The 23,117-nt window shown below is 37.7% G+C and overlaps 1 protein-coding gene across 3 annotated transcripts in view; it reads left to right on the top strand.

The window, feature by feature from the left end:
• Positions 1 to 23,117, top strand: part of macrod2 (mono-ADP ribosylhydrolase 2) — a 539,507-nt gene that overhangs the window by 490,147 nt on the left and 26,243 nt on the right. For 2 of the 3 annotated variants that reach the window (XM_059565968.1, XM_059565966.1), the window contains 3 exons: positions 3,020 to 3,101; positions 14,555 to 14,599; positions 17,336 to 17,389. In XM_059565968.1, the coding sequence (XP_059421951.1) occupies positions 3,020 to 3,101; positions 14,555 to 14,599; positions 17,336 to 17,389 (181 nt within the window). The remainder of the gene's footprint in view (positions 1 to 3,019; positions 3,102 to 14,554; positions 14,600 to 17,335; positions 17,390 to 23,117) is intronic. The other variant, XM_059565967.1, reaches the window with a different exon arrangement.

Raw genomic sequence — 23,117 nt, 5'->3', positions numbered from 1 at the left:
CTGGGAGCCTGTTGTGATAAAAGTGATCATATGATCAGAGTTAGTCCCTCAGTAGCTGTTCACTGTTAGTGTGTGTGTGTGTGTGTGTGTGTGTGTGTGTGTGTGTGTGTGTGTGTGTGTGTGTGTCCATGACCACAGAAAATTGGAGCAATGGTAAACTTGCATTAATTCACCTAGGACAGTTTTACATTGAATAATTAATGTTTAGGATACTTAACTAAATAAGTGAGCAAACCGTCTCCTGTGAGTCTCATAACAAATTGAACAAATAAATTAATATGCTAATGGCTTAAATGGGACTATATTTCAGCTAAATTCCCACACCACAGTATTTTTGTACTTAAATGTATGCATATTTAAATACAAACACACACACAGTGTCTACAGAGAGTAATATAAAATATATTTTCAGATCTTTAATATTATACACACATACATAACGTATATATTTACGCATGGTATGTGTGTATGTGTGTGTAAATCTAGTTTAAACATTATAGATGTATAATAATGTTTATTGTATGATTAAACCTGTAAAATAATTCAGTACTATATATCAGTAAGTATAGTATTGATTATTAATATTGTATATACGTTCATATTTGGATCCAAGACTAATAGTTTGGATTGCACACTCTCTCTTACTTCCTTCCTTCATCCCTCTGTTAATTTATCCTTTATTTTACCATTGGACATCTGTACTCTGGGGCCATTTAGATATAAATGGCAAAAGGCGGAAACAGAAAGTTCTCTCCATCTCTCCTCTATCTCTCCTAAATTCTAGGTGCCCCACTCTCTGAACGTAATGCATGAAAAAGGTGCGGACGACCTCTACTATCAGGACCTCTCACCTTTCCATTCACTCTGTGCCTGAGGGATGAGTGAGAGAGAGATTCAGATTTAATGATCTAAATAAATGCAAAAGTATGCATCTGCCATGTTTTTGCTAACACAGTGGTTCTCAACTAGTGCGATGCTAAAATTGGTCACAGGTTTGTTCTGAAAAAGAAAAAAGTTAAATGCAACTAATATGTTCATGTATAGTTATGGTGAATAAATAGACCATTTTTCCAATCAAACAACATTGTTTTGCTGCAAATTCATGTCATTTTGTAGATGCTAGCAAAGTTAGACAGATGCTTTCATGAACATGTTGTTCTCAATGGGCGTTTAGGTTTTTGCAGACATTCCTATGGTTATGTCTCCTTGTTTGGGTCCTAGCCCTTGGTCTTTATAGTATCTAAAAGACATCTCTCATTCCTATTCCAAGTTGAAAGGATGTAGGAATGAAAATTTTTCCCCTCTATCTTTATGGCCACGACACCCCCCGGAGACATTCTCCTGCACAAAAATAAAAATGTTACTAGTCTCAAGTCAACTCTTAACATTTACTCCAAAGGGCAGGCCATAAACTATTAATAGACAGCTGTCTGTCTGCACAAGGCTGTGAGTGCGAATGATTTTATATTGAATCCTCATGTGGTTTGCCAGTAAGGGGTAGAAGAGGTGGTCCTGCTTTAGTCCTGCTTTATCTCCCTCTCCATCCACCGGCAGACGAGACGAGAGAGGCCATTACAAGGCTGTCTGGGAATATTGCAATATTCAGCAGGGCGATTATCTGACGTCTCCCTGGGAGGCACACTTCCTCCGTGGAGGGAGAGAGAGGCCTACCTGTGGCAGAGAGGGAGAGAGTGAGGCTGATAAGGACCCTTAGAGTTGACAGAGAGGAAGTATCACCTTTCTTGGTTATAAAGGAGGTCTTTCAGGGCAGGAATGAATATTTATATAGGGACTCAAAATCTACAGGTGATCGCCACAGTGTTTAATAGCTGTAATGCTTCTGTTATGCATTTTTCCAACTTCCAATATAGTTTCTTTGATTGAAAAAAATATTTTATCAGCGTAACTGTTTGAGTTGAAGTTGAAGTTGAATTGAAAGAGATGCATTTCTAAATTCCTTGGTATCACCTGAAGGTCTGTACAAAGGGGTTTGGAAATTTAGTTATGATTAGTGAAGAAAATTGCAGGATCTTCATTCCTTATTCATTCTACATTTCTTTATGTAAATAAATTCACTAAACCTTTCTGTTTATTTTCAGGTTTAAGTGACATTTCCAGATCTAGAATTTCAGTGTGGACTTTTAAACCCAGCTGAAAATAATATGCAAATACGAAGGAAATGTTTGTTATTTAAACATTGGCTGGATCTTTGATTTTAGTAATGCAGTGTATTCCCTGCTGGTTGACGACAGTGTTTCTTTTTGTTTTAATCTCTTGTTCATATGAGCTCTTTGTTTTGGGAACATGGGAAGAATCAAAAGAGGGTTTTGTGTTGAGATCCCTGCTGTACTAGTGTATCGTAAAGATCTTAAGCAGGATGGCCGGCCTGGGTGGTCCGGAATGGAAGGAGATGGACTTGAATATTGGATCCGGTCTCCACAGTGATAAGGGAGTGCTGGGAGGTTTTTATGTTTTTTGTTAAAATTTTTCTGCTTTGGTTACAGATGACTAGAAGTTTACGCTTAAGAGTGAATTTTAATGTGTTCTCTTCTTTTTTATTTATTATACCACTTATCTTGATCAAGCTCTTGATTCAATACAAATGCGCTATAAAACCTTAAATAGAATACTGTCAGTCCAGTACACAGTATGTAAGCTGTGCACAGTATGCATATTTACGATACGTCCCATAATGCAGTTCAATCATCTTGACCTTTTTTGATGAAGCCTTACTGTTGCTCTGTGTATATCGATAATTTGCCAAAATTGTTTCACAAAATAAACTTTTGTACTGTTTTAGACACTTTGGGATTTTTTTATTTTTTTATTACAAAGCAAGAAAAGTCTCTAAAAGTGCCTCAGTGTCATAAATGAGCCCCCTGAGCTCTAGTTATGACAGGTTTGAGTAATAGTACTTTCATATTTATTAATAGTTCTGCCCATAGCCATGAGTTTACCCAGAGATGCATTGATCCAGGTTTCTATTATGCTAAATGCCCCTTTTCCGCTCTTTCTGCAGATCGACCGTGTCATATTCTGCGTCTTTCTGGAGACAGATTATGAGATTTACAACAGGAAGATGTCAGATTTCTTCTCCCCAGGTACTGTATCTTCTTATTGGAATCTTACTTCATTTTATTTGTTGGTTGTAACACCCACTCAGCTCAAACCTCGTTACTCAGGTATCAGACAGGATTCACAGTGTCAGGCGTCTGACTGGCGTGACGCCTGGAAGAATTTGTATCATATTTTGTAGTCAAAGTGCACAAATAAAGCACAGCAGGCAGTGATTGGATTCCACATAACCAAAACCTGTTTATGGTAATTTACCGCCCAGGCTGAATTATTTGAACAGAAAATGATTTCACCCCACCTTGATCATAGAATGCAATCAGGATAACCGAAGTCAGACAGTCTTCCAATTAAATGGCTGTTTCATTCAAAATTGTATGTTATGTCATCATGTGCTCATTTACTGTCACCATTTATATGATGTTCCAAACTGTATAATACAAAAGTAAAATGCTGAAGACTGTGGTCACTTTACAATAAGGTTACATTTCTTAACATTAGTTAACACGAAATAACAAAAAATACTTAAGCATTTATTAATATTAGTTAAAGAGTTACTCCACCCGAAAATGAACAATTTGTCATTAATCAATTACCCCCATGTCATTCCAAACCCGTAAAAGCTTCGTTCATCTTTGGAACACACTGTTCTGTGTCAGCTGCGCAATGCAGATACGTTGTTTTCATCCAAATCAAAGTGTAAATGATGTAAACAGCGTATCCGCATGGCGCAGCTGACACAGAACAACATACGCTGTTTGCGTCCAATGGATACTCTCCAAAATGGCACTAGGATGACGTGGAGGAGACAGATTATTGAATAAAGTTGTTATTTTTGTTTTTTTGCGTAAAAAAAAAGTATTCTCGTAGATTCGTAAAATTACAGTTGAACTTGGATTATTTTACCGATCTCCTTGCTACATTTCTGGAAGTTGATCATGTTAATTACATTGCTGTCTTTGAGAGGATTTAAAGATATGTCAGAATGCATCAAAAATATCTTTTATTTTTGATTTTTGAAAAATATGGGCTTCCTTATAGCACATTAACCCAAGTAAGGAGAAAGCATTTTAACACTGAAAAAAACATAGAGATATGTTTAAAGAATATATAAAATGCTACATATAAAAAATAAAACACACTGAGAGAAATAGGATAGGCTTTGTTTATTGGAACATGTTTTTACTGTCTGCATCTTATGGCTCATTGCATTCACGTTTCAGTTTGTAACCAGCTGCCTTTGAGTGATTTTTGGTGTTTCCACAAACTCAGTTCGTAACTAAGCTCTTAGGCCCCTATAACATCTCGCTTTTCCTCGCTGCTTGAGAATCCAAGGAAATACTCTAGTGTATGAATTTAACAGGTGTGGAGCATTTTGACTTCTAGTATTTCACAGTACGGATTGCTTGTTTCTGAAGCGCAATCGTTGTAGCCTGGAGGTCCATATGTAGAGCATGACTCAAAGGGGCTTTACTTCTGTCAACACCCTCAGTGATCCTGAGCCTCGGCGGCAAACCCCAGATGTCGGAGGCACGCAGGACGGCACCTCCTCAGTGACATTCCACCTCACACTTTTGCTTGTCTGTTTCTGGTTGGATCATGTGGTCTCTGGTGCTGGGGTTGGTTTATGTAAAGATGAACTGTCGTGTGATGGAACTTTAGAAGTCGGTTCCTCGGTTTTCACTTTCTTTGTCTTGCACTTTGGCCTTGTGTCAATGTCAATATGACTGTTTTGCTTTCACCCAATCCCTCACTTTGTCTCTCTTTCATTTTTTACTCCCACTCCCGCCTTATCAGACGTGGCATTAGCTAGTTCCATGGGAACTTGTCTATTGTGCACCCATGTAGCGTTTCTCTCTCTTTAAAGGCCAAGTCTCTCTCAGGAAGCCTCTTTTCAATCTCCCTGAGCGCTAAACAAACATATGATGTGAGTGCAGGCTGCACCAGAGCCCTTTTGGACCTTCCCAAGTGTCCTGCTGTCTCGCTCCTCCGTCTGAAGCTCGCTGCACTTCCATGACAAGACCCCCTGGAGGTTTCCAAATGAGCCGCTGCCTGGAGGTTCATCATTTGTATGGACACACACATACACAAACAAACAGGGGAATGGTGAATGCACAGTACCGGGAGAGTAATATAATCCACCATTACCTCTCCTCAAACACATATTAGGACTTGTGAACGGGACGGAATAATAGGTATCAAGACACTCACTTTTTCCCTACTTGCTGAATGTTTTGTTTCTGTCATGTTCCTGTCACACACACACAAACACACACATACACACACTTTCCTTCTTCCAGGTCGTGCTGAAAGATCGAATTGACCAGAGAATTTGTAATTATATCAGCCAGTTCCGTGTTCCCCAGGCGTGTCTCTTTGTATTAGTGTTCAGAAATGAGATGGCGGAGGCGCTACTCTCTTAATTTACAACCAATCAGAATGAGTCAGTCACCCCACTTCAGCTTTCTCCAAATTAGAGGATAGTATTCTCCTTCTCACTCATTCTGTTTTTTGTTTTTTTTTGGACCTCACTGAAGTTTTGGTTCAAAAACAATAAAATTTGAAAGGACCATATTTATATTTATATATTTTATAGTTTTGCCGTATAAGTAGGTCAGAGGTGTCATGCCCATTCACATGCCTCCTCTGATTTTTGATCGAAGTGGATTTCGAATGCAGCTTCTAAAAGACAAAAATAGCCGATTAATATTTTTTATATTTGGTACAATCACACTGGTTTGTTTATATCGTTCAGTGTGGCACACCATCAGCTGCTAAATTCAAATCTGCGTTTTGCCGGAGACAGACGCGTTTTTGCATCGCTGCATTCTGACCAATCACACAATTCTGTTGAGCTTATAAATGTTATGGCCAATCAGAGACATTCAGTTGAGTCATCGCTGAAACGCTGTGTTTTTTGCTCGCTGGCTGAATTATCTGGCAAATTATCTCATAAGAATAACAAAGCGCAGATGTGCGTATGGATGTAAGTATGATATTCATTTCACATTGTAAACCGCTTGAGTGATTTTAATGGGAGATTTTGAGATTGCCTGAACTCTGGCTAGACTGAATGAAAATGTTCGTTGATAATGAAATAACGTTCTTTGCTCTCTGTAAAATTAAAGTGTTATAATTAGTAACTTACAATATTGTTATAAAATTCACATTAAATGCAAAGTCAGTCGTATTAAAAAAAATTTATGGCATGACAACTATATCTGGTACTTGAGTAAAAAGTCCGGATTTTATGTGTAGTTAATACTGTAGATTACACTTTAAGTCTACTTTGCCCTTCTCCATTTATTGATCAAATAACATATTCTATAAAGGTGCAAAATGCATTTACTTACACATATTTGAGAATCGAGATGTTTCCTGATATAGGTAGCACATTTGGAAATATTTTGAATAAATAGGGAAATAAATAAATAAAACATAAGCCTATATCAGTTATACAGTGCTTTCGTGGCTGCTGTGTGTCACATGACAAGCATGACCCCCCCCCCCACACACACACATACACACACCCTCAAAAGTCATGAGTGCATGGTGCCCCTGTGTGGATGCTTTTTTTCAACTTAGCGCACTTTCACATTATTTGCATCATGGCTTTGCACCAAATTCTTCTTCTTATTATTTTTTTGTATTTTTTTTTGGTAAAAAAAAGGAGCTTTACAGGAAGTTGTGAATGAGTCTTTTGATACATTAGCACCGTTTTTATTGGCTATGAAATGTGATGTAGACATAAATCACGTAAAAGGGTCTTTATAATGTTAGTCAAGATATTTTGCCCCCAAAATAATAATTTAGGTCTGCATGGGCTATGAGAGGGCTGCACAATTTAGGGGGAAAATATTTTCTGATAAAATTCCAATTGTGATTTAAAAAAATAAAAGCTCCAATTTATGATTATTGTTAAATAAAAATATGAAATATTATTGTTATATTCCACTGTATAAAAATAATAATAAGAGTTAAGAAAAAAAAATCCAGTTAAACTGTTTTATAATATAATATTTATGGCTGCCTTCATTTATTTATTTTCAAACATTAATAAGCTTGTATTTTGGTGGAAAACCACAGAGAGCCCTAAAAGCTTCCATTATGTTGACAACAGCTGATTTATAAGCGCTTTTGATTACAAGTTTGAGAAGATGGTTTGCCTTTTTTTGTTTTTGATTCCAAATGCTTGTTATAAATGACCCAAACTCACAGCATGTGCAGAGATGAGTTCAGATGAATGCATGTAAATTACACAAATGTTGTGCTTCACTTTTGATTAATCATGCTGTTTTATGTTAATTGTGAAATCAGAACCATTTCTGCAATACCTAATTCTTATATTGACTAAATGGTGTGGTTAGGAAGCTCTTTAAAAGCAATCTCAATGGTAATGCTACAATGTAAAGAGTAATTCACAAAGTCTGGGCTTTTAAGGAGTTTGAGAGGTCAAGTTAATAGTTCCAAAGTCACACAAAATGGTTTTATCATTAAAATGCGGGTCGAGGAGGCAGACACGAGCACTGATTAATAAACAGAGAGAGTGGTCTGATGGGGTCAGAGGTCAGCGATGCAGAGAAGGGGTCATCTGCAGTAATTGCAAACCTTCAGCGCGTTTCATGTTTGTGAGTCCTGAATTTGGTTTCAACGCCATTAAACTCTCTAATCCACCACAGAAATCGCTTTTCTCATTTTCAGTCAAATTGTAATGTAATTAAAGTAGTCGTTCGTCTTATTCTATATTTTATACCGTATTTAAATAGCTTGTTCCGTATCTGTGTTTAATCTGAGAATCGTTATAAGTGACATATGGAGTTATTATCTGTAGTGAAGCATGCTCGTCGTTCTCGCTGTTCAACAAGCAACATCATTTGTGTTTTCTTAGCTACATCATTAGCATGTTTCTCTGACTGCGTATTAGATATTGATTAACGCAGGAGGAGAGGGTACAGAGAGAACATTCCAGAAGAGCGAAATTATCATGAGGATGGTATATTAGGGCGAACTGTTGTGGAGTGAGGGTTTGAAGTGCTTTTTAGATGGAGAGAGAGAGACAATAGGACTGAATTAGCTCTGCTGGTGTCCCTGATAGCGCCGGTTGTAAAATGTGCAAAAATAACAAGGGTCTGACAGCTCGATCCCAACACCTCATCATCATCATCACCATGGGAACCAGCATGCTGAGAGCCGCGGAAGAGACGTGCTCATTTTAACTGAGCTTTAAAGCTGCACTCGGCATCTCGCGCTGTGGCTACTCTCTGACACGCCGCATACATTTACTCCCTCTCTCTCTTTCTCTTCCACTCACTTACTCATGCATTCATAGAAGCCCTCATCTGATTTTGCATCTATACAACTGGAAGAAAAATCGTCTTTGTCCTTGTTGCTAAACGAGGGAAATTATTGTTGTGCTGTCACTTCACTAAACAATTTTGCCATGTATTCTTCTGAATAGTTTTGTTTGTGTTGTGTGTACCTGTTAGGATTGTGTGTTCTTTTAATCTCTTCCTATGCAGCCTTAAAAGTGTCTGACAACTGGCAAATAGAAAGGAATAGTGCTGGGACATGCAAACAGGGCATTTGCATATGGCAAATTGTCTCATCAGTGTTTGCCTCCCAACCAGCTGTCAAAAAAAAAAAGCAGCTGCAGAAATGAGAACATTTTTCTAGATGATAGCAAATAACAGATTTTGGAAACTGTAATGTGCAATGCAAGTGTTTTAAAGCCTTATTTTGATGCAGTTGTTTTATATTTTTATGTGTTTGCTTTAAAAGTTTATATCCAAGAAATGCCATTCTAAAACTCTAAAAGAGTAGGTGATAAAAAATGGAAACTAAAACTTATGCCATTCTAAACATGAATTGCTTTATTTCCTTAGATATTTTTAAAAGATATTTTCTATATATCTTTTAAAATGTTTAGATGTTTTTCATTGTATTGACAAAAACTGCTCTAGTAAAAAGTAATATATTTAAAATACATTTAGTTCATACTAAGGATAGTTCAAATCTATTAACATATTTACTGACATTTCACTTGAGACTTACTGATATAAAAAATTATACTTCAACCTTATTTGGAGTACTACTACTATATTGAGCCTTAAATGTGTCATGTCACTATTGATAAGCATTGTATGATCTTTGAAAAATATCGGTCTTTAAATATGAAAGACATATTAAATGTACATAATGTAAACTTGAAATAGTTCCATATAGTTCCACAAACAATTCTATTTCAGTATTTCTTTAGGTGAACTTAAAAACTACTTCCACACAATTGGAACAAAATTAATTTTTCCAATTTAGCAGACTTAAGTATACCAGTTTAGTATACCAAAATTACAATGGCAGGGTATTTATATTAAGTAACTAAATATTTAAATGTATTTGTGGTATACTTAGCATGAAATAAATGTATTTCAAATACATTTCAGTATATGTATTTTAGGGTCTTCTTCAAAATATCTTTTTTGTCAAAAAAAAGAAAGTCATACAGTCAGAAAGGCCTAGCTAGTTTGTTGTTTGTTGGTTTATTCTTATCCAGAGATCGTAATATGACTGTGCAGTACTGTATTTTATTTATAGTGCCTGCTAAAGCAAGCATCACTATTACTCATACGCAAGGGTTGGGGATTTTCAGAACCCCTCTTTCAGGCGTGTAACTTGCACATTTGTGCACATACATATAATAATAATCTGAACATCATAGCAACAACATAGTAACTCTTACAACCTCCCAAAACACCACTGCAACAGTGAGTACATTTTATTTAGGAAATCTGTCTTTACCAATTACCAATTTATCGTTCATTTTTTATCACACACTTGTTTCTATTGTTCAAAGACATTCAGTTGAAGGTAAATGTGTGAGGGTATGTTGTGAAAGCTCAATTTCTACCTGTACTACATGTTGATGTTTCTAAAAAGTTATTTTCTTTACGCTCACCCATTGATTTTTCCTTCTGCAGTCTCAGATGAGGAGGAGGAACACCACCATTAATGAGATTCTGCTTTTCTTTAGTTTGAATTCTGTACTTTTCCTATCCCTCAGTTTGTTGGGGTTATCACTCACTTCTGTCATCCAGTCACATCGATTCTTTCTGATGACACCTGGCTCTGGCTCCATCTTTAGAATCTTAGACATATCAGCTTGAATGGAATTTCATCAAATCGAGCTCCATCTCGACATATTCCTCCTCCTTATCACCTAAAATCCTCAGATTCGTACAGATGCTTTTATATTCTCGATTTCCTTCATCTTGACTCCTAAATGGTAAATCATAATGCATTTTTCACTTAGTTTTGGTTTGTATGTTTAGTGCAAGCTGTGCAGGATAAGCCGTTTTAAAAATGTAGCTTCCGAAAGCTACTAATAGACTGCGTTTTACAAAGCAGTTAGCTGCACTAAAAGACAAAAAGTAGCTAACTGCATTGAAGCTATTTAGAGGTGAGTCTTGTAAATGAAATGATTGTGTCCTTTACGCTTCTGTGCATCTTCCACACACACACTCACATCTCCAATGTCCCAAAGTCGCCCACTCCTCCTACCTCCAACACATAGTTCTGCTTAGAAGAGAAATGTCTTTGAAGTCCTGTCAGTATCTAAGAAAGTGCAGCTGCCCTGTCAACTCCGCTTAGCTGCGATCCCATCCCATGTATCCCGCTGTTATCCTCCCTAAAGAGCCTCCACACCCCAAAAGAGCAGTTTGAGGTCCATTTTGATGGAGCTAGTGGGTTTGGGCCTGCGAGAGGATTCTGAAGAATATCCGATGCTTATGTAAGCGAGTACAACACACATCACTGCCTGCTGTCCAGTAACAGTCATTTATGAGTCAGTCAAGGGACCAAGAAGAATACATTTGTCAGAAAATGAGGATGAATTAGATATGTGAAAGAGCTAGGAGACGGTGTGCCGTCTCTGTGTTTCATTAATATGGGTTATGATTCTGTTTCAGCTGGTTACAACTATGAAAAAAGCAGGCAGAATGTATTTAATGTTCTCTGTCTCTCTTTCACAGTGTTTCAGTGTCCTATATTGATATGATAAATAAGTAGATTTGGTATATTGTAAAAAAAAAGAACTGTGAAAATGTGTGAAAGACACTCTGCAGGTCTCTCAATCTGATTCTCACGCTCTCACTCACTCTTGGTCCACCAGCCACATCCATATTAACATGGTGTTTCTGTGCTGTGTTCTCAAACGACAGCTCCCCTTATCTTTAATAGAGGCTTTCCTCTCCCAGTGTTACTGTGTCAGAAAGCCTATCATTTGTAAAGCCGGGTGTTTGTGGTGTTATGATGGTTGTCCGAAGTAAGTCAACGGGGTCTCCTGGACCCCCGAAAGAGTTGAAAATGAAGGCTGCACACACAAGGTCCTCACTCTTTAGGAAACGAACACTGAGTGTGTTCCGGTGCATTAGTATCATCAAACACACCATGGGAATTTTTTGAAGTGCCACCATGTGTGGGGCTTTACACAGCTAGGAATCCAGCCATTATGCTAGTGGTGAGGAGCTTGCAGCGATTTAGCTGTGTGTTACTTTCAAGAGACAGAATCATTAACATACACAGCTTTTCTAACATATTTCAGTGCAGCTGTTGAATATTTGTAATTTCTATGGACATTTGATCATAAGAAAAGCTTTGATATGTTTATTATACTGTAAATTAATTCTGTCTTGGCTATGTAACATTACATCCTTTCAGTTATTATTACTTTTCTTTTGTTTTTTTCTCAGCCTGGAATTTTAATCCAATTTGACAAAATGGTGGGTGGTGAGCTGGTTTTCGTCGCACCCCAGTGCTCTAATTGATTGATTAAAATAATTGATTGGTTTGGGAGGCCCTGCAACTGATTAAAATGCTTTCAGACACGAGCAGATTGAAAGGCAGCATGTTCCAGCACACTCTCTGGCCCCCAGGGGCCCATGTCTGGCTGTCCTTGAGGAGCAGAGACAGTGGATGTACGGTGGTGTCTGTGCAAGTGCCGTCCATCTGGTCAGTGCAATTAGAACAGTCTCTAGTTAGTTGGCTTACATGTGTCTTGTTTCTTTCCAAATCATGTAGACATCTATTGTTTTAGCTCACATAATTACTGCAACGTATTTAATGTAAAAATGATCTACAGGTATCTATCTATCTGTCTATCTCTCTGTCTGTTGGTAGGTCGGTCAGTCTATCTGTCTATCTGTCTGTCTGTCTATCTATATATTTATCTGTCTCTCTGTCTGTCTGTCTGTCTGTCTGTCTGTCTGTCTATCTATCTATCTATCTATCTATCTATCTATCTATCTATCTATCTATCTATCTATCTATCTATCTATCTATCTATCTATCTATCTATCTATCTGCCCATACATCCACACATTCTTTTATCTCTCAGTCTCCGCCTATCCATCATCCATCTGTCCATCTATGTCTATCTCTGTCCATTCATCCATCTATTTAACTGTCTGTTTGTCTGTCCATTCATCCATTTATCCATCTATATGTCTGTCTGTCTCTGTCCATCCATCACTTTGTCTGCCTGTCCGTCTGTCCAACCACATATCTATTTATTTGTCTGTCTCTGTCTGTCCGTCCATCCATCCATTATCCATCCATCCATCTTTGTGTCTATCTGTCCATCCATCCATCTATTTATTTGTCCGTTTCTGTCTGTCCATCCAACCATCTCTCTGTCCGTCCATCCATCTGTTTACCTGTCTGTCTTTTTCTGTATGTCCATTCTTCTGTCCATCTGTCCATTCATCTATCCATACATCTCCATACATAGATACATACCTACTTACCTTACATTTTTTGATTAATAATCAGCATTGCAGGGACAGAATAATGCAGCAAGCACAAGTCTTGCTTTGTGCATTTAGCATAAAGTGCAAAAATAAATAAATAATCATATAACAGCATAGCAGTGGATTACATTTACAGCACTTTCATTGTGATATTGCATAATCAACTGGCACATGCACAGAGGGCACTTGCTCTTTGCTGAAGGTTGTCCAAAGGGTTTGCTCCATGTCCAGTGTGACTAAGCATGTTATGATGTCACTGGTTTCCCCAGATAAATGCCTGCTTTGCTTTTATTCTGTGTTAAACAAAAGGAGAAACATGGCCCCACCATCCTGAGGGAGATTTGACAGTCTTCCTCTCATGAACAGATGACAGGAGTGTTTTATCAAAGCAGGAGCTTTTGCTAGAGGCTGGCTGTGTGAGTGTGTGAACGTGTTTTTCTGTGTGTGACCATGTGCCTGTCTGAGGATGACATGCTGATGAGGTCTGCAAGAGGTTTTGAAAATGAAAAAAAAAAGCTGTTTTTGAAGTCACAGTGATTTGCTATTCACAACCCATTCAACATACGTGATTTATTTCTGAGTGAAACAAGATATTCAATGAAAAAAAAATTGTGGATTTTATTTGGAGTTCATGGATTATAAAAAGTCCATCATGACCGATAGTCAGGATAAAAGTCTGTTTTGTTCACACTTGCAGTAAAGAAACACTGCTAAATGCACTGTATAATCATCAATAGTCATGATAGCAAAATAAATAAACTTTTAAAAAGGAGGGAGAAACAAACAGAAAATCAGTTTGCAAAATTGTTTGTGACTAGGTTGAAGCTAGTCCGATGCTTGAAGACTATAAAAAAAATGATAAAAAATAAACATAAAAGCAACATAAAGCCACATAATGTGCCAACTGATTTGCACAGGATATGATTTTAGTTGCCTCATATTTATTTTTTTGGCCCAGAATTTGGAGAATAACACTTGCTACAGTTATAAAATTGTCAGTTTTATTGTTAATGTCATGTTAATATTGTCAGATATTATTGGGTCTATGCAGTTTATTGTAACATTGCAATGTTACATTTTAAGGCATTTCTTAGCTTTGTAGTTTAAAATGTTTTGCTCTTGTGATTGATTATGTTCAATAAAAAATGTGGGTTCTAAAACAAAACCAGTTAGGAGCCACTGATATAGACATGTCGCATTCAACCTCAGCTGGAACAATTTCGGCACTCCTCCAAATGCTGAATTTAATTGCTGCTTGGATCATATCAAATAGCACGATTGTCTTTCCACAGATGAGCGTTTGATAGCAGCCTGAACTCAAATAAAACATCCATCCAGATCAAACAGACTGCGAGCTCTCGGCTTGTCTCTGCTCAGCTTTCATTAGAACTAACTGCCTGGGGGACTCAACAAACCACATATTTTCAATCCTTAGAGAAACCTTGGATTTAATGTAAAAATCAATGCTTGTTTTGCTTCTGTTTCCTGTTCAGTCCTGTTCTGAGGTCTCACAAAGGGGAGCATCTCTGTAAATAAATGTGTTGTATTCCTGATTTGCTAAATTCTCGTTACACTGCTAATAGGACTAAGTAAATCCACGCTCACCGGGCTTCTTTTTTGATCATGTCAGGCTTGCCGTCGTAGCTTTTGACCTCTCTGGTTTCTCTTCCTATCTCTTGCAGATAATGACGACCATAAGAATGAAAAAGAAGCCGGTGTGGAAGAAGGTGAGTGAGAGTGTTTCCTAATGCAGTGTTCACAATTGCAAACAAGATGGGAAATTATCACATCCAATATCCTGCAGCCCGACGAAGTTTAATCCACGGCATCTGAATTGCTCTCTCTATGATTAATCGAGCCTTTTGTTGTGGGTGGCAGCTCTACAATTGCCTTTAAACAAGAAAACAAGAGTCTGCATTTTCTCTTCGAATGCCTGAAAAAGTTTTGCTGGTGTTACCATGTGCAACTTTGGTCTTTTGGCAAGTTAATTGAGATGAAGGTTGCCAGGTGTTGTGTTCTTACAGGCCTGAATTGTTTTGGACCGTAGTCAGACTGATTGAAAGCTAAACGGACTCGCTCACCATGTTGTCGGCAATGACACAATCAAACGTTATCAAATGGGAATGCAATTTGTTTGGCACGTCTTCTTTTAACGGCGGTCCATTCTGATGCAAATCACCTTACCTCCTTTGTTGACTTTCAGAAAAGCATAAAAGATTACAAGGCCTTCTTCTGGAAGCCTCTTTGACTGTACATTAACAGTGACAAAAAGAGATAGAAAATAAAGGTGTTTCATTGTGACTAATGCGCGCTTGCTACAGGAGCTAAATAGACCGCGGCAGGTACAGCATTACAAGCTATTCAGTGCTAAGCGAATTCCCAGCGCTAGACCCTTAAATCCAGCTTACATAGCCTCAATGGTCCCAAACCTGCTTAAGCAACTGTCAAAAAGATAACTGAGCATCGTACAATGGTAATCTAATCTGGGTTTATCTCTCGGTTTAGGCTGGACTGCAAAACTGTACAGGTTGGATGATAATAGTTTCTGAGAATGCTATGCAAGGGTTTCAGTCAGACTGCAGTAACAGTGTTTTTATTGTTAACTAAAGCTATCAAATTTTTTTGTGCTAACTGAAATTCAACTGAAGTAAAATGTTAGATGAAAAACTTCAACACATGAAAAACTTAGAAATGTTGTCTTTTCAACCAGATGAAATCAAGTTTAAACGGAAGTACTAAAATAACGAAAAAAACTAAAATTGAAAAAAAAAAAAAATCTGATAGAATATGAATTCAAATTACAAAAACATAACAAATTGCTAGAACTAAAATAAAAATATACGCTAATTAAAAAAAATAATACATATTATAATAGTACATAAATAATAATTAACACTGTATAGTAGTATAGTATAGTAGTAGTTTTTTTTTTTTTTTCAGTTAATTTGGAAAACTGAACCCAGGTCAGACATGTCTCTAGCAGTCACTTAAACTCCATGGAATTATGAGATGGACATTTTCTGGCAGGGTAACAAGGCCAGCATTGATCGTTTCCACAAAAGTTAGATGATTGAAAACACAGAGGGTGAAAGAGAAGGAGTGCTAAATGAAGCATCTTAGAGGAGGAGAACATTTTCATAGCTCGACATGAAGTGAAAAAAGTAGCATGCTGTGATTTTTACTACAAATGCGAGAAGCTGTTCACAGGACTGGAGCTGTAAGCCAAGACGCCCATCAAAACCAGATCCAATCCAGAACAAGCATTTTTTTTTTTCAGCACTTAGCTTTGACTTTTTTATGGCTGCTCTATAAACCGGTATTCCAACAAGCGTCTAATAGGCCTCTGAACTACTGTAAGATCTTGTGTTGGGGCTTTGAGCGGTTGCGTTTACTTCTGCACAAAACCAGAGAGACCAATCACCTCTTTTGTGGACACTGTTATACCTCATTGTAAACACTGGACCGGGATGACCCGACATGGCAGCACCTATCAGGATTCTATCTTGTTCACAACACACCAAGTATCACGTCTACACACACACACACACACAAACACACTTTAGCTATTCCTGCCCCAGCAGTTTCGGCTAGCTTATAGCCTCAGTTTCATTCAGTGAATGTCTGACTGGCAGCCAAGCCCTGGCCTTTAGCAGTGCTTCACTTAGCTCTGGCTCTGATTCTCTCTCTTTTTCTCTGGAACCAATTCAAAGGCTCAAATGGTTGCCATTCTCACATGGAATTGAGGCTTTTTTTCCCCTTATCCCCCTGTATCAGCTCTCTCCCGCTCTCTATCAATCAATCCGTTTCTCTCCCTCTCTCTGTTTTTCACCTATTTTCTTGCTGTCTTTCACCAAAATCCCTTACGCGACACTTTTACAGCCCCCATTTTTTATCAGCGGGGTTTTGCCGAGGCACACAAAAGCCCCTATTGATGCAGAATCACCTGGTGCATGTATATGTACTCCAGCAAGGCCTGCGACACAATAGCAGAGTATTCCTTCACTCATTTCAGCCTTATCAGAGCTGTTCAGATAATGTATAATAGCAGACAATGTATAAAGGTCCTAGATTTTCGCCAGCTCACAACTTTGATTTATGGAGGTTTTGTCTACTGAACATTTCTTTTTTGGAAATAATTTTTCATCAGGTCAACAATCGGTATGTTGTTAAACAATAGTATATAATCCATTGAATGCACTGTACTTCTATCCCATGCAGCCTCGTTTTTGTTCTTGCCAGATATTAAATATGGCACTACACTGACTAACTTACTCTATATTACACAAGTAAAACTTTCTAATGGAATCTACTTATAACTGTACTACTTATTTATTGTGCAGTTTGTTAATTAACAGTGCTTACAAATTATTTATACTGCTGTTAAATCATAATTAATTTTGGATTTTTTTTTTAGATGATGTAAAATTATAGTTTTTTGATGAGTGGTGTGATTTTATCAACAGGTAACACGGAGCCTGTGGAAGGAGGGGAAGATGATGATGTTGCTGATAAAAAAGGTACTGAATGAGAAAATCTGTGTTCATGTGAGCGAAAGTTCATCTGTCAATATCAGTATCACCCAGCATTCCCATCTTCCAAGTTTTGAGGAAATATCAAACTAAGTCTCTTCGGGATGTCCTGTCAGGGTGTGGATACCTGTCTAAGGAGCCATTAGCTTTGAATTCTGCCGTCTCTGCCTTTTCGGTTGTGTAGCACTGAAACAATTACTCACTTCTCAATAAGATGGACCAAATATAATTAAATTCATACACTGAAGGGCGGCAGCAGGGTATTAACACCACAATTTCTCAATTTGTCTTAAAGCCAGAGGCTTGGAGATGGTGTTTTTTCTTTCTTTCTTTAATATAAAAGCAGGCAGCAGTGATGTCTTTGGGGAAATTTCCCCAGGCTGGTATCTCTCTTCAGTATTTGCAACGCAAAGAAAAAAGTAATTTTTTCAGTAAACTGATACTTTAGCAAACAATAACCTACCAGATTTTGATTTTTTAAATGACAAACATATTCCAGGACTACCCTTACAAACATTTACCATAGTTTCTACCAAATACTGATGCTACTATAAAGTCAAGTCAATATTTAACAATATATATTTCTTAAATATATTTTTACAGTTAACACTTTTGCTGGAAACTATATGGTTAACATGGTATATTTTTGTAGGGGTACATTGTAAAAAAACAAATAAAAACAAATAAAAAAATCTATCTATCTATCTATATATATATATATATGATTAAAAATTGCAGCTGTGGTTGGCAGAGGGTTATCAAAAAATATGATAGCTACAGTTTAGCTTAAATTTACAAGAAAAGTGTGTGTGTGTGTGTGTGTGTGTGTGTGTGTGTGTATTTATGTATGTATATATATATATATATATATATATTAACTGACAAACTTAGAATACTAATGTACTGAATTAATGAAATCTGGTACCTTTTATAATACACTGACAACCACCACAAAACACAAATGGTAATAGGAAAGCCACATGATGAAACACAGTTCATAAATAGCTTTTCCATAAGCTGAGGTAAATACTATACATATAAAGAAGGTGCACACACACTGAAAAAAAATGGTATACAATATTCACTCATAAATTGCTAGTATCAAAGAAGATTGCAAGTAACATTGAATTAAACGTCATTTTAAAGTAGAAAATTTTAACAGTACTTTCTTGTAAAACATTTTCTAGTTATTTTTATGTGGAATCTATAATTTTTTTTATTTATTTTTTATTTTTTTGTGTGCAGTGTCATGTACACAAAGACACTAAACTGACACACATGACACTAAAATAATAACATAATATGTAATATGAAACCCTCATGCATGTAAAAAATGATGGCAAGAAACGCCATCAAATTTGAATTTTACTGTAAAACTACAAAGCATTTTTCATAGCATTTTTACTGTTTTTGCTACCAGTGTGCTTCTAAACCATGTTCAGAAATTCAGATTGTATTTTGTGCCACTGCCTCCACAACTTCTTGCATATCTAAAATCTTAATGGGAACCAATCTAGTCACAAACACCGCATTTAACCTTCACAGGACAGCGTAAACATTAAAGCTTTGCTCTGCAGAAGTTGAGCTCAATCAACAGCGTTTGTTACGAGGCAGCGAGGAGCAGAACAAAGCTATGATTTATCCACAGGTGTTAGCTGCACCCCTCGTACTCTAGTGCTGTCGCCAACATCAAATGCATTCGCTCTAATGCGGTGTCACTCAGGGAACAAGGTACGGCGGCACATTAAATATGTTTTTGAAGTCACGTTTCTGATTCATGGATAATGAGCTTCGCATGCACATTACCCTTCAGCCAGAGCTTGCAGCGTATTGGATTCCCGCCGGCCAAACTTTGTTTTTCTCACAAACAGAGGAAGTTGATATACAGCCGTGGTGGGATATTGCTTTGTGTTACACATTCACTACTCTCCCTGAGGGGATGCTCTCTAACTGAGGTTAGAGCAAGAGGGCCTTTTAGACAGCCCGCTAATGACAGAGAAGCATTAGTGCTGTTCTCCCTAAAGCAGCACTTCATACATTCACATACTCAGGGGACAGCTGGCCCCGAAAGCACTGATCTGGAACTCTCCCCGTGTTCCTCAACGGGTTACCTGCGAGGAGCGTGAAGGAAAACAATACCTTTTGCCAGATAAGCTCCCACTTGCCTTCCTTCACAGCAAAGGAATGTGCAAATCTCAGAGGCTCTTCTTTTTCGGGAGAAGTCAGTCAGATCACAAGACAAACAGACAGAAAGGGGCATTAGCTGCGGCTGGCAGGTTTAGTCGCAGTTATTCCGGCTGCGGTGATCCGTTCAATCCGATCCATCAGCGCCGGGTTGTGGCCTAAGAGAGCCGACGAGATGCTTGGGTGGAGAGACTGGACTTCTTGACAGAGTTCTTGGGGGATGAAGTGATTTGTGATGTAATCCACGTGAAATCCATACATAGGGGGGATCAGTGTGCCAAAAAAAGAGAGGGATTGTTCACAGAACTGGACTGAGCATTTTAGCGCCCCCGGATAGCTTTTCAGATGGCCTGTGGGGTGAGTGTGTGTTTTAGCGTGTGTGCTGTGCGGCATTTCAGAGATTAGGAGGTGACAGGTTAGATGGGTGAATCAGGATGCGGAGCGGCAGGTCGAGCTGTTAACTGTGTACTCAGCAGATGTAGAAGGCAGAGGGGGCATGTTTGGAGAGGGAGAGAAAAAGAGAGCAGGTCTGTGTGTGGAGGAAAGAAAGAGACATGATGCATCATATCTATATCGCTAAACTTGTGCGCATAATGCTTTGTCTTATTTTCATCAAGTTTAACCTTCTTAACCTTCTGCTCTCAATATCATTCCCTTATAAAAAAAATTATTACCCCTAAAAAAAATGTTTAATATAATATACAGTTTTATGAGATACATAATCCAGCATATCAGTAGCCTAATTTAAAATCACTACTTGGAGGCTAAATAAATCTTTTTATTTTATATGAAATAATATTTTTTTTCATATATATATATACCATATATTTTGTATCTAATGTTTATATTTTAAATTAAATGTCTTTTTACTTAATTTTGTTATTCATTTTTTATTTATTATTATTTCATGTTTTGCTTTCCAATGAATGTACTTTAATTTTGATTCCTTTTGATTCTAAATGTAATAATCATTTGCACATTTTTAAATTCCAACAGATGAACTGCTAATGCTTTAGCAAAACTATTGTTGTTTATTTAATTAACTTTTTCATTTTTAATTGTATTTTAAATTTTGCATTACTTGATTTTTACCCTATTTGTACTTTTATTAGCACTTTAAACATTTCTTATTGCACACACATTTTTGTGCCATTGCAGTTCACAAAATAGAAAAAAAAATGATATTAACCAAATGTGTTTGACAGAAAGAAAGATAGAATGTGTGAAAACACAAGAAGAGGCTGGAAAGGAAAACAGTGCAGGAGGGGTCAAGTGACAGGAAGCTTCAGTGATGCATTTATACAGAGGGGGGGGGGGGCAGTTTTACAATTGTATATTGTAGATAGAGGCTCAAGTGTCTCCAAGTCCACAGTTTTGCACAGCTGGAAACACGGCCGTTAAGCTCCGTCCCTGGCAGAGATCGAGACTCTGAATCAAAAGACTCTACACCGCATGAGTTACGTGTGCCTCTTAAAAGTGGTAGCCACCACACACACAAACACACACGCAGAATTCAGATTGTGGGCCACTGAGCAGCATCTGTTGATTGTGACACTCTCACTCACCTTTCTGTCTCATGTCTCATACATTTTTCATGGTGCCGGTTTTCTTCACCATGAACTGTGTTCAGAGGGCCTAACTGACAGGAAAGAGAATTCCCCACCGTGTGAAAGAGGCAGTGCTGCTGTTCAATGCTGTATGATTACGGAGCCATAGTAATGTGACTGTAAATGTATGGCATTAGAAATATTGTCTAGATAGCTCACAGAAGCGTTTCTGTGTATATAAGCGAGCGTCCTCCTCCTGAACGTGTGTGTTTATTCGTGTGCTGTATCTTCTTTCATCTGAACTCTGTAACACTACTGCCATCTGCTGCTAAAACGACTCTCTGCTGGGTCGCTGCATTGAGCTTCACATCCTTATTCAATGTTACAGCTTTATAAAATCATAAAACAATAAAACATGACACCAAATTCTTGTTTCCATGGCCTCAAATGTCCTTTCTCTTGCTTCAGAGTTAGTACTTTGTCTTTACTCGCCTTAGTTTTTGTTGTTTGCATGTGTAATAAACAAGAAGTGATTTGTTGATAGCTGGGATTACTCTATACTAGGTTATTTCAATGTCTCTCACTTTAATAATACCACTGGTGTAAATTTAAATTCAAGAAAATAGCTTACTCATATTTGAAACTTCTAAACCTTCCACCTTTAACTATTTTAACTTTGCGTTCTTTGCTTTTAACTGCTTCTCGTGTGAAAGAGGCCATCGTTAAAGTATGCATGACTCAGCTCTCGTCTCTCAGAATACTTTGCTTTTGTCTGCAGATTATAAACAACATCTTTTCCTGGTGTATGTGCTGTTGTATGACCTCACATTGAAACTGAGATGATTTATCATCTTAGGATTTCAGTATCCAATTTACCTTCAGCTTCCTCATAAGAATACCATCAAAGACCAGTGCTTTTTTAGCAAAAGGAAGCTGTGACTGTGCCTTAGTCAGTACTTTAACCCCACGCACAGGATCGTGGGTCAACATGAATCTGTATATGCCTTAGTACCTTCCTTTCTTTCTGTGAATGCAGCATTTATAAAGTTACGTTCTCAAAGTCCACAGGGTGACTAACCTTCTCCGACATAATAATTCATATAGTGAGCAAAACATTGAGCTTCGGTCACTGGAGAATTGCCCTCTGCCCTCTAAACGAATAAAAGTCACTATATCATAATCTGCTGATATTGATTTATCAGTATTGAGGAAGTAGAGGGGTCCAGTGTGTGTAAAGCTGAATTTATTTGACAGCGGCACTAGAGATAAGGCTAACAGCAAAACACGGTACCTTTTGAGAAGGTCTGCTGTATCATTTAGCATATTGTTTTGTTTTTCATTTTTTATTATTTTAAAAGTGGTGGTGAGAAAATAAATTGCTCAGACATTGGAAAATTGCTTCTCACACCAGCTTGTTAAAAAAGCCAATTATGTCAGCAGCGTAATGGCCATTGTCAAGCTCAACGGATTATTTGTGTCAGGGTCTTCATTTTCCAATTCATCCCAAACCCCATCTGGGTTAAAGAGAGAGGGAGTCTGGTAGAGCATCATGATATCACCGAAGAGGCGAGAGAGGCAGAAGGAGATGTCGAGTTTAGAGGACTGAAGTGACAGAAAAGGACAAAATTAAACCCACCTGGGATAAACAAATTCATGTAAGCCTCTGGGACGCACGGCAGTGGGCTCATGGGAGTTCTTTGTGGACTTTGCGGAGATGTATTTAGCTGTCCGTTGGGATGGCACTCTAGAGATATTGAGAGAGCACAAAATTAGTGCAGCCATGAAACATCCAGTATGCCAGAGCTATTATAAATATTTGATGTAAAACATGACCACAGAAGTAGAGCGTTCCTCTTGACAAATGTGTGGACTACTTTATCAAGGATCTTGAGGGAAGATAAATCTGCCAGACAACTTTTTAACATGCCCATCGATGTGCTGGGGTTATGATACTAACGTTTTGTTGTTGTTGTTGTTGTTTTATT

Source organism: Carassius carassius, chromosome 14 (assembly GCF_963082965.1).
Source record: "Carassius carassius chromosome 14, fCarCar2.1, whole genome shotgun sequence".
Classification (NCBI taxonomy): Eukaryota; Metazoa; Chordata; class Actinopteri; order Cypriniformes; family Cyprinidae; genus Carassius; species Carassius carassius.
This window is presented reverse-complemented; position numbering and strand designations above follow the sequence as displayed.